Source organism: Scleropages formosus, chromosome 6 (assembly GCF_900964775.1).
Source record: "Scleropages formosus chromosome 6, fSclFor1.1, whole genome shotgun sequence".
Classification (NCBI taxonomy): Eukaryota; Metazoa; Chordata; class Actinopteri; order Osteoglossiformes; family Osteoglossidae; genus Scleropages; species Scleropages formosus.
This window is the reverse complement of record NC_041811.1, coordinates 14,856,144-14,868,737: the sequence shown is the minus strand read 5'-3', so window position 1 is coordinate 14,868,737 and position 12,594 is coordinate 14,856,144. Positions and strand designations below refer to the sequence as shown.

Genomic DNA, 12,594 nt, shown 5'->3' with positions numbered 1-12,594 from the left:
TCTAGCAAACGACGACGTCAAAGGCAAAAAGAAAGTCCACGATTCCGTTCTGACCTTACAACAAAAAAGCAGCAGCTCAAATAGCATCTCCTTCTGTTTGTTTTGCCTGGCAGAGTGCTCAGGCTGCTGAGTCACTCCAGCGCTGCTTAGAGCCCCGCTGGGATGCTGGGGAGGGGGGGTATAAAAGCTCTGGGTGCAGGAGTGATGGCTTCCACGAGGACCCTGGTGGGGTCACATGACATGTGCATGCTGACACCAGCTGACACCCCAGAGAAATGCAAAGCGTGCCCGCTTTTTACAATGCGGCAACAGCAGGACTCTGCTTGCCTGTGGGCAGTAAACTGCACATTCCTTCTAATGTATTTAGTATGTAGCACCTAGTGATCTAACAGCTTATTACTGTTGCAATATTGTTTTTTAATTTATTTATACATTAATTCAACTGTATATATAGTAAATTGTTTTGATCGTTGTCAATTTAAGCACTATTCTATTACTTCATACTGTATTTACATTTAAAGGAGGCGTGGGGGCGCAGCAGGTTTGGCCGGGGCCTACTCTCCGGTGGGTCTGGGGTTTGAATCCTGCTTGGGGTGCATTGCGACGGACTGGTGTCCCATCCTGGGTGTGTCCCCTACCCCTCCAGCCCCACACCCTGCGTTGCCGGGCTCGGCTCTGGCTCACCGCGACCCTGCATGGGACAAGCGGTTTCAGACGATGTATGTGTATATTTACATTTATTCATTTAGCTGACACTTTTCTCTAAAGCAACTTACAATTACTTACCCATTTATACAGCTGGGCAATTTAGGGAAAGTTCCTTGCTCTAGGGTACTATAGGTGAAGGTCAGATTTGAACCTGCAACAGTTGGATCCAAACTTAGCAGCTTTAACTATCCTGCTACAACCTGCCTCTATATAACGTATACATACATAAATACATCAAGGAACTATATGTTCGTACATGAAAAATACAATAACAGCCATGAAACTGGGTGTTGTTTCTTACAACGAGAACCATGAATTCAGCATTAAATGTTTAAAAAAAAAAAAAAAAAAAAAAAAAAAAAAATCACCCTCTGCCATGAGCATCAGACGTGTTCTTATCTCCATATACATTATATGTATACGTATATATCACTCATCGCTGACATCGCAGCTCCTTTTAGATTTTCTGGTGAGATGTCTCCCATAGAGTAGTCTTAAATCAGTGAATCAAACCATAAACAGCAGGATGCTGATGCGCGTCGCCTTGGAGAAAAACGTCTGCTAAATGAATACATGTAAATGTAATGAGAACCTTTATTACTTTTCCACTGCTGGCAATATTGTGGATTGCTGGGTCTAACTGTTGCGGCTGGTAACACTGTTAAAATCAACGAAATACTAACAGCAAGTGACTCAGCCGTTTATACTTAATTCTAACAAGGACTATAATGGTGGGAAATATGAAAGGAATGTCTTCTTCACATTGATAAGTTCATTTGTTTTGTGACCATTACAAATCCTGCCTTTGTCTTCAGATGCTTCTACAACTTGGCTTGTACAAAGTCAGTCTTGATGGCTCCAACTTTGACTAAAAAAAGTTGGTTTGTCGAAGGCCGGGACACATGGGTGTTCAAGTGAAACAAAAAATATCTCCAAATATTTGCTGTTACATCAGTCGTCCACATTCTTCTACTCAAGCTTTTTCCATCTCATTAAAACGTGATTAGTAAATACATCATGGGAGCAAATTGTAACCGTTGCATCTCTTTGGCACAGTTTGCATTTCACATCAAAATTCCAGTAAAAAACAATTTCTCTTTCTCTCTCTCACACACACACACACACACACACACACACACACACACCAACCAAAGAAAACGGAAGTACCGTAGAGCAAATGTTAATGCAAACAGGCTTTTTTTAAGGAAGTAAAACCACCCAGTCTGACTCCTTAGAGACTCTTGTCATCGGGACGACAGAAGCAGCAAACTGACATGCCACACGAAAACCATAGAAACACCAAATATCCGCTGGCTCGCCCTTGTTCTATTGTGGACACAGAGCAGGAGTGTGATCAATGACCTCTGTGACATGCTGCCACTGCAGCACAATAGCCACCGAATCTCCTTCGCTGACTTTGCGAGGCTCGCCACAGCGCGAGCATCGTTCGCTCGCTGAGCAGGAGAAACAAACCATTGCATAGGTAGAAACGCCAAGCAGTGGCTTGTGAAGGGCTGCTTCTCCCTGCCAGTGATGAAATCATAGAGCTCGGGCGTCTCTGGTATTAGTATTCTTGTGAGATGCTTGCTTTGCTTCGACGTACGAACCACCCACTTCCAGGAGAGGAGGGGGGAAAGAACACCGAGCCAAGCAGGCGGCTCTTCCTCCCGCAACCTCGACTTTGTGAGAGACACAGCAGAGAGCGTGCCGGAGCGGGCAGCGTCTCTCCGCATGGTCCTGAAACAAGAGAAAGCGAGAAAGAGGCTCCCCTCCTCCTCCGGGGTACGGAGCAGCGCGAGCTGCCGTCGTCACGGCGATGAACGAGCGTGTCATGCACAGCCGAAGGTCGGGGGGACTTACTGGTTGGAGGAGCGTGCAGCATCGGACAGGCCGGCATGGGAGAAACAGCCGGACACAAAGGAGCCCATCGGGAGCCTGCGAGAGCTGGAAAAGTGACTAATAATAAACCCTGGCTGCTCCCTGCGCCATGTGACCGGCCAAGACGACCTACATGGAGACAGGGGAGCGGCCGCACACCGGGCAGCAGGACACAGGTACTCGAGTCTGCATATTCACGGAGGCACAGCAGCGAGGCAGCAGGCAGGCAGGAAGGCGGGAGAGCACACTTGTCACACAGCTTGCCTGAAATCCCACCGGACGGCGCTCTGCGAAACGTCCCGCCTCTGACTCCATCCGCACCCCTGGCCTGCGCTGCTCTGCCTGCTCACACAGCGCTCACACACGCATGACTGAGTGAGTGAATGGGATTTCGCCATGTGGCGGGACTGATGTCAGCATGGGGTTATTTATGCCCCCCTCACGGTCCCGGCTGGGGGGGGGTTGGGTTCTCAGCACCTGCGGGTCACTTTCTCCTTCATGCGTTGCACAGAAGGTACATTTTTAATGTGGGCACAGTGCATTTGTGTTATACTATGAAGGATCTGCATGCATTTCAGAGCATGAAATAAAATCTGTTGCAGTCTATTCAGTCCATACACTTACTGACCTTTAAATGTACAGGACCATATTGCCAAATGATGGAGATCCTCCTTTATCAACATGTAGCACTGCCAAAATACACTCAAATTAGAACTCGGTAAATAAGAAGTGAAGGAATCATCGATCCCAAAAGTAAAAAATGTTTCATGACGTTTACTGCAGAAACCATGCAAACATAAGACTCTGGTTATAATATCCATTATTATCAAAATTTTAAATTCTACTTTTAGATTCTGTATTGTCATTGAAAGTGACGTAAGGCAAAAACGATGCAACTGGCATTTATTATTAAAGCAAACTGTATCACACACACACACACACATTTTCAGAACCGCTTGTCCCGTACGGGGTCACGGGGAACCGGAGCCTACCCGGCAACACAGGGCGTAAGGCCGGTGGGGGAAGGGGACACACCCAGGACGGGACGCCAGTCCGTCGCAAGGCACCCCAAGTGGGACTCGAACCCCAGACCCACCAGAGAGCACGACTGCGGTCCAACCCACTGCGCCACTGCACCCCCTTCAAACTGTATCATTATTGTGTATTATTAGTGGATTACTAGTATTGCGAACGCCGTGCATTATTAGAGCATCTGACACATGCAAACGGGAGGAATGTCGTCCGCAGTTCTCTACACGCGTCCGTCTCCTCCTCACGAAAACTGTAGCAAAGGAAGGGCCGAAATGCCCGCAGACTCGATTTCGGATTCAGTCAGAAAAAGTGCTCTGGAATGCAGAAGTTTACTTGAATCGCGTAACACAAGAGTTCGGGCAGATCCCTAACCCTGTGGGTCTGTTGCGCTGGAAATTAGTCACACGGTGCACCAAATAACAGCGAGCGAACTTTCGGCCCGATAATCTCCTGCGGCATGCTTGGCAATTACCAGTGTAATGTAGGTGAAAGGGAATTTTTTGGTGCACGTACGTAACTTCGGTACTAGAGGAAGAGAACAAATCACAGGACACCTGAGGGTTTGGGGACAGAGGGTGCCCACAGGTGCATCCCGAGACATTCTCGTCTCTACTGTCCACCCCGGTAAGACAACAGTAAGAAAGAACATTAACTGTGCACCTCACTTCTAGGGAAGTGAGTCGTAGGTGGGAGATTTCTAATCCTCCGGGATCTCACCACGTTTTAACTCACTTGCCCTCGCACCACCTTATAAAGGCAGAATTTGTCGAAATACGGTGGCGATCTGAAAATGGCTGCGATGAAAGCACTTGTCCCCTTGCGCCGGAAGTGCTCGCAAACATGCAGCAGTGACGGGCCTTAAGGAACGACGAGTACGAGTCCAAGTCCGGGAGCGCCGGGCTGCTGGTGTTTCCGAAGCCAAGTACTTCACCGGAGCTGCTTTCACACAGTGGGCTGGAAGAATATGGGTTATTCAGAATCCAGGTAGGCCACCTCTCTTAACCATTTCGCCCACCCCATTTTCATCAACCTCTTGTCCTAATGCAGGGTCACTGCTGTGTGGTGGACGAGGCAGAGGACACACCGGACCAGAAGCCAGTTCGACACGGAGCAATCACACTCACACACGCACCATGGACAGCTTGGAGTCAACTGTTCACCTGCTTTTTACGTCACACCGTAGATCACCCATGTAGGAAAAACTACATTAGTCTATTTCGACATCTTATGCTGTTTTGCGGTCCCATTCCCCGGTAAATAACAAAAAGAATCATAACCCTAGTACATGTACACCTATGATGGATTGAAAACAGACATCCAATGCACACACTGCTTTGATATAACAGAAAGGCAGCCTGTGTGTGAAACTTACAGAACTGTTACAGAACACTGACATTCTCCAGCGGACCCTAACTCCAACCCCAACCCCTAAGATCTCTTTCACCACATGGCACATTGAGCTTTATCGCTTCTACTCTGTAGCAGCTTTCAGTTCTCATAAGTGTTGTTCAGACAGTATTTTTTTTTTTACATCATCTGTCTGTCGCCTGTAGCCAGAGAGACGCCATTCACTTCCTCACTTTATCGACTTGGAGCCTGGCAGCTGAGTGGCCCATCACTCATGACGTCTGTGTTCAGTATTAATTAGCCCGATAGCTTATAGCCAGTCGTTTTAAAAAGATCTAATAGCCCGCGTGTGGGTCAGGAACTGTGCTGTGAATACTGCCTGCTCTTTTACTCTACTGTCATTTTCTGAAGGCAGAGAACCACACACACACTTTCAGAACCGCTCGTCCCATATGGGGTCACGGGGAACCGGAGACTACCCGGCAACACAGGGCGTAAGGCCGGGGGGGGGGGGGGGGGGACACACCCAGGACAGGACGCCAGTCTGTCGCAAGGCACCCCCAGCGGGACTTGAACCCCAGACCCACCAGAGAGCAGGACTGTTGTCCAACCCACTGCGCCACCGCACCCCTGGCACAGAACTATGAACCCCATAACTGGGTAGAGCCATTTCACTACTGACTATTGAGTACCTATATACAGTACCAGGGAAAAGTGTGTGTCCTCTTAACTTGCTAATATGGTAATCATATTCTGATATTGATCTAATGTATGTGGACTTGATGTGCAGTACTGCTGTGAGAAGAGCAGGAGCCATGGTGCAGTACACTCAGCTGTCCAGCAGAGGACGCTGTTGTTCCTTCTCCTTGTGTCGACAAGCTAATGCTGTGCACCTAGGGGGAGCAGCCAGGAAACAACACATCTCTCACAAGAAGGGGTCAAAATCTGTCGAGGGGGGTTATGTGAAAATGAAATTTTTTGCACAACCCTAGCATTTTTAACTCTTTGAATGTTTTATCAAAGGGAGTTTCTTACAAATCACGTTCTCAGTCAATTATATAGGAATTATGAAGCCAAACCCGCAGTCCCACGGAAAGGCACTCCTGAGCTCGTGTGGACAGAATCTCTGCCAGGATTAATGATATGCAGCCTTTTTTACACTCAGCAGTGTCCAATGTCTGTCCACACTGTGGGGCTGAAACATGACCGCAGCATCCACAGCCCTGGGTTTTTATGATGGAACCTAACTGAAGCCTATGTCCAACAAGTTACAAATTTTCCTGGACTAAATCAGGTGGAGGGGAAATTTCAGGACATTAACAGAGCCCTCTTACTCACTTGGAAAATATTCCTTTACATTTGTCAGACACTTTTCTCCAAAGCAACTTCCAATGAACTCTATGTAGTGTTATCAACCCACACACCTTTTTCACCGCGGTGACTTACATGGCTAGATACACTACTTACACTGGGTCGCTCATCCATACATCAGTGGATCACACTCTCTCCGTCACTCACACACAATGGGTGAACCTGAACAGAAAGTCTTTGAACTGTGGGAGGAAACCAGAGCACCTGGAGGAAACCCACACAGACTTCACGTAAACTGAGCGGGGATCGGACCCACATCCTCTTGCACAACCCAGGCACTGTGAGACAGCAGCGCTACTCACTAGAGTATAAATGTGATCAGAGCATTCTTATTTCTCAGTAAAATATTCTTTTAATGCCGAACAAGACACCAGAGGTTATATGTTAAACTTATTACTAGTCAATGGTTCAGGACAGTCATTTGAGGGGGGGGGGGGGGAGGTCAAGTGGGTCTGAAATTAACCGAGGCTACCACAGTGATAGTAGATCGATAAACTTACTGATAGTCACTCCAACATTAAGCACACCCTCCGTTTAGTAGAACTTGTGTTTGTTGCAAGGCTTAAAATACAACAATCAATGAGCAATACAATTTACAAATGTAGTCCTTTCCTCAGGGGGTGTGGTAGTGCAGTGAGTTTTATTGGGTTCTGCTCTCCGGTGGGTCTGGGGTTCGAGTTCCGCTTGGGGTGCCTTGCGATGCACTGGTGTCCTGTCTTGGGTGTGTCCCCTCGCCCTCCAGCATTATGCCTTGCGAGGCCGGGCTAGGCTCTGGCTCCCCGCAACCCCCGTATGGGACAAGCGGTTTCAGACAGTGTGCGAGTTCCTTTCTCACAGAATGCATAGTTACTCCAGTGTGTAGGGTTTGCATGTTCTCCCTGCCTCTGTGAGGATTTCCTGTGGGTGCTCTGGTTTCCTCCCACAGTCATAAGACGTGCTGTTCAGGTTCCCCCATAGTGTGTGTGTTCCACTGATGTATGGATGAGTGACCCAGTGCAAGTAGTGTATCTAGCAGTGTAAGTCACCACGGTGAATAAGGTGTGTGGGCTCAAAACACTACATAGAGTTCACTGGAAGATGCTTTGGAGAAAAGGATCTAATAAATAAATGTAAATGTACTAATAAGCCATGTAATGTAATAAGACATTCATCTTAAAATCTTCATTTTCATTAACCCATGAGGCAGCATGAGGTCTAGTTCTGAGAATAACAAAACCTTTGTTTTCTTGCAGTAAAGATGCTGCAGCAGGGGACTTTTTTTTCCTAAATTATACAAAATTGGGATACAGAGTTTTAGTGTAAAGCAGTTGTGCTTTAACAGCACAGCAGGTAACACTAATGCATGGCAGTACCTGAACTGTATTTGTAGGCGCAGGTTGGAATACGGCAGCAGGTGTGCGGAGTTTGCACGTTCGCCGTGTTCACAATGTCAACATGTGCAGAAGGCAGTGGACCGTTTCCGTATCCTCCCTCATCACGAAAACCACGAGTGTTTGCCGAGTCGACTCGGCAGCTCTTACCCTACCTTCGAACCACAGAATACTATGCATTTAACTGTACGCTCATCCCCTGCACAAAGAAAATTCAACAGAGGCTACTGGGTTCACACAGTAGGTCTCTGGCTGCATATAGCAGATGGAGCATTTTCCACTCGTATGCAGGCTTCCCTCTCATAATGAAAGGTCATTTCACAAGGAGTCACGCGTGTTATTTGTACCCTAAAATTCAGATGAGGAACAAATCGACTCCCGTGTATGAGAAGCACCCGATGAGAAAAAACTTCCAAGAAAAATTGCAGAGCTTGGTGACGAGTAGCAGAACACCAGGTCAGAAAGGGTGAGACCCCCTACACACACACACACACACACACACACTTGGCATTACTTCTCCCACATACTGTATCTCACATAGCCATATGAGGGGCTTGCAGGCATTCATTCTCAGGAATCTCAGGGCTTGTCATCGTGATATAAAGCCATCATTCATGGTAATACGGAGCCCTAAGGTAAAAAAATAAATGATAAAAATGAAGAGGTGTTAAAATAAGTTAAGGCAAAGGAAAGCCTTACCTATCAGTATTGACAAGGGCTGATGACCGCATACCACATGAGCAGCATACCTGCACCTGGACCTCAACTTATCAGCTTCTAGTGATGAATGCAGTACCATAAACAGCTGTGTAATTTTCCTCTGTAAGCCGTTACTACCTGAGGTTTATTTTTTTCCCTTGCCTTTTGGTTGAGTCTTTGTTTTTCCTTTCTTCTGTGGCCAGTTGGCCTACCTTACAGCTTCGCTAGATAGTATAGTTATTATAGTCTTTGAACCTACAGCTAACTTCTCAACTATTTCACTACTGTCGCTTCATTCTTTGTTCGGCGCTGGGTCACTGTGTAAGAAGAGCGTTCTATACAAATAAAGTGAATAGAATTGAATGGAGTTTAAAAATTGAAGTGATGACATACATTGAATTCTCTTGAATGCCAGTATCATTACAGTTATTCAGCTGAGACTTTTCTCCAAAGAAACTTTTGATGCCGAGTTACTCACAATGATCTGGGCCATTTTTACTGGAATATTTACTCACTTTCACAAGCCACTTGTCCTTGTCAGGCTCATGCCAGAGCCTGCCCCAGAACCACTGGGTACTAGGCTAGGAGGGTACATGCTGGACAGGATGCCAGTCCATTACAAGAGAGAAACACACACACCCTACTGGCAATTTAATGTCACCAAATCACCTGAACTCTCTGTCTTAGGGAGGAATCTCACATAGACACTGGGGGAACATGCAAACTCAGACCGAGCTGGGGTCAACTTTACTGGAGCTATTCCAGTAAGTACCTTGCTCAAGGTTGCTACAGGAGCTGGGATTCAAACCCGTGACCTCCAAGTCCAGGGCCAGCAGCTCTAACTATTAATGTACCTACTCCTCATTACAAATGACTGCGTAACTTGAATTACTATTGCCATTTTGAGAAGGGTTATAAACATTATTTACAATTACTGTGATTTGTTAGGAGAAATGAGAAAGTTTGATTATTATAATAATAATTATAATAATCAAAAGCTTCTCAGAGCACTTTAACATAAAGATGTTGCTCCACCTATACAGCAGTTCACAATTCATATCACCCTTTCAAAATCAAAAACCATAACATAAACATTACATGTTTGTTGAAGAAAAAAAAAAAAAAGGGATGAACCTTTTGTAGCTCTGTGATGCTCTGTTTAGTTTTATCACATCTAAACTGATGGAAATTAAGAGTTTATTCAATGAGAATTTACAGTACAAACAGATTTCTAGGAGCAAATTACACCCTATAGGCAAGGGACACACACACACACACACACACACACACACACACACACACACACAGCCTGAAACCACTTGTCCCATACGGGGTCACGGGGAGCCGGAGCAACACGGGGCCGAAGGGGACACACCAGGGACGGGACCCCAGTCCGTCGCAAGGCACCCCAAGCGGGACTCGAACCCCAGACCCACCAGAGAGCAGGCACAGGCCAAACCTGCTGCGCCATCATGCCCCCCACATACATGTATACTGTATATATAATGTATATATACAGACATACAAATAGGTACATACATGTCTATACCTATACATATACACACATACATTTCCCTTGTATAATGAAGGCTCCTTTTATTTGAATTCCGACTCACAAGCAAATGAATTTGTATCCAAACGTCCACAGAAATAACTGTTAAATCTCTCTTACAAGAAACATCTTCACTCCAAAATATGTGGGGCTGACTTCCCAAGGTACACAAGTTAAAAAGAAACCAGCGGGATGTGGCTGTTTGAACATCAACAAACAGTTTGACCTCAACCTGCTTTATGGGCAGGTGCAACAATCAGTGCGATCGCTGTGCGAACCAGGAACCGCTCAAGCGCATCTTCTCCTCCTTTCTAACAGCAGCTTCCGGGGATTGGTCAACACAGTCGCTGTCAACTTACGACACGGTAACTTCTCTCGTAACGATGTGCATTAAACAGTTAATCTTGCTCATCACCATAACTTGATGCTGTTGGCTCAGGCAGCACATACATGCAAAAAACGCCGAACGGCAATATTTACTCGTCACACAAGAGTCCTCAACGTCCCAGCTATTCACCACAACACTTCTTCATAGCTTAGACTCAGACCTCAAAGTATTGTTCACTAGCTTCACTGTTTCGAAATGTAAACAAGTGGCCACCATGCCCACAAATAGGACAAAATATGTTGGCGTAATCATTTCACTGACTGCAGTGTCCTTAGTGCAACTTTATGGCTCTCTGAATTCTTTTCTCCCCGGGAAAGAAATAATGATCATTTGACCTTCATTTTTTTAAATCAATTTATGTGTTTTTAAACTGCTCTAGCATTTATTAAGATTCATAATAAAATCGGTCATTCTTTGGTTATGAATTTGTTTAGGTTGAGTGCTCCGATGTGACTATTTTTTACGCAAGTCTTGAAGTACTGAAATAAATGATACCTGCAGGTATTCCTTGGATCACAACAAACAATACATAAAGAAATTTACACAAAGCACTGGCACTGCTGTTGTCACAATAACAATACAGCACCCTTTAAATTCATCCAGTGATATGCAAATATAATGCATGCCCTATCGTTCCATTCAGCCGTAATCTGCAGTCATTGGCAAGTTGATAAAAATGAACTGCTGTAATATCCATTTACATTTATTCATTTAGCAGACGCTTTTGTCCTAAGCGACGTACATCTCAGCGAAAGTATAATTATGCATCACATTAAGAGGAGACATAGCTTCAGACATGAAACTTAAGTCTCAAGCAAACCTAGTCTGTTCCCTACCGCTTGCTGCACCGAGGTTCATCAATATCCAAGAATGTGTACAAACGTGATACCACTCATGGTGTAAAAGTTCTCAAATACAAACCTGTTTATTTAAAATGACACATTTAATCAACACATTAAAAGAACAACCTCATTTATGAAAAGTATACTTATCCATGTTAAAAATACATTATAAAATCACCAAAATCTCCAGAGCATGATGTCAAGAGGATGAAGGTGTTAAAAAAAAAAAAACACAACAAATAAATAAAATAATCACAGAGCGTGTCTTGTTTATTCAGTTTTGATTTCCATGTCTTTCTCCAAAGTAACTTCTAATGTTATGTTTACAATTATTTACCAATTTCTAGAGCTGGGTAATTTTTACTGGAGCAATTTAGGGTAAAAACCTTGCTCAAGGGTAGTACAGCCAGAGCTGGGGATCCAACCTACGACCTTTGGGTATAAAGGCAGTAGCTCTAACCACTAAACTACCAGTTGGCCCCAGCAAGTTTATCAAGTTTGAAAATATGAAACTGCCAAAGCCTAAAAGCAACAGAAGAAAACCAAAACATAAAGACGTTTTAGGAGGCCGTTCTCACAACGATGTGGAATTGTAACACAAAATTGACAAAAAGTGATTACAGCTCATACCTAGTTAGCCAGGGAGTAGTGCCTTTTATAAAATCATATGCTGCCTTTTATGTTTTTCGTAGAGAACTTGGGACACAACACAGAGTGAGTTGCTCTCTTACCTTAAACCGCCCTGCAGCCAATCCTTCAGGTGCTGATCCGCTCTCTCCAGAAGTCCATTTGCCAAAGACTGAGCAGACTGTTTATCTAGGTGCTGGTCTGGCCTCCTGCCACCAGGGGTGCCCCTGCCTGCCACATCTAGAAAGGACGTGGTCACCTCTAGAGCGGCCTTGCCGCTCCTGCCCGTGGCGGTCACACTCAGCACTTCCTGCCGCCCAGCTTCCGCTTCAGCTTCCAGGAAGCGGCCCTCCTTGAGCCGCTGCTGGATCATGGGCGTGAGTGGCAGATCTGCGGTGAAGCAGCCGTCCAAATCGTCCATAGATGACAGGGCGTCCAGAGAGTCCAGGCTGCTGTAAAGCATGTTCCGCAGCCCATCTGACTCTAGGATGCTCTCAAACTGGGAGCTGAAGACATCTGTAGTTTCCTCGCTGTCCGGGCCCTTCCCTTTGTCCCCATCAGTCACCGTTGTCCACGCTGTCCTGCAGAACCGCAGCAAACAGAGAGACAAATTCTAACACGGCGGTCTGAATTCAGAAGTAACACTGCAGCCCCGTGCTTCTGCGAAGGGTTTGTATTTGCAGTGCGGAAAAAATGTATCGCACACTTACTTAAAGTGTTGCACTTATTTGAAATACTTAAGAGAACTGTTAACACTGTGGATCTGAAAAGGACGTAGAA

The 12,594-nt window shown here is 45.6% G+C and overlaps 1 protein-coding gene across 3 annotated transcripts in view; it reads right to left on the bottom strand.

Moving 5' to 3' along the window:
* The window catches only part of psd3l (pleckstrin and Sec7 domain containing 3, like), a 112,732-nt gene that overhangs the window by 71,574 nt on the left and 28,564 nt on the right, over positions 1-12,594 (bottom strand). For all 3 annotated transcript variants that reach the window (XM_018744772.2, XM_018744771.2, XM_018744773.2), the window contains one exon: positions 11,919-12,395. In XM_018744772.2, the coding sequence (XP_018600288.2) occupies positions 11,919-12,395 (477 nt within the window). The remainder of the gene's footprint in view (positions 1-11,918; positions 12,396-12,594) is intronic.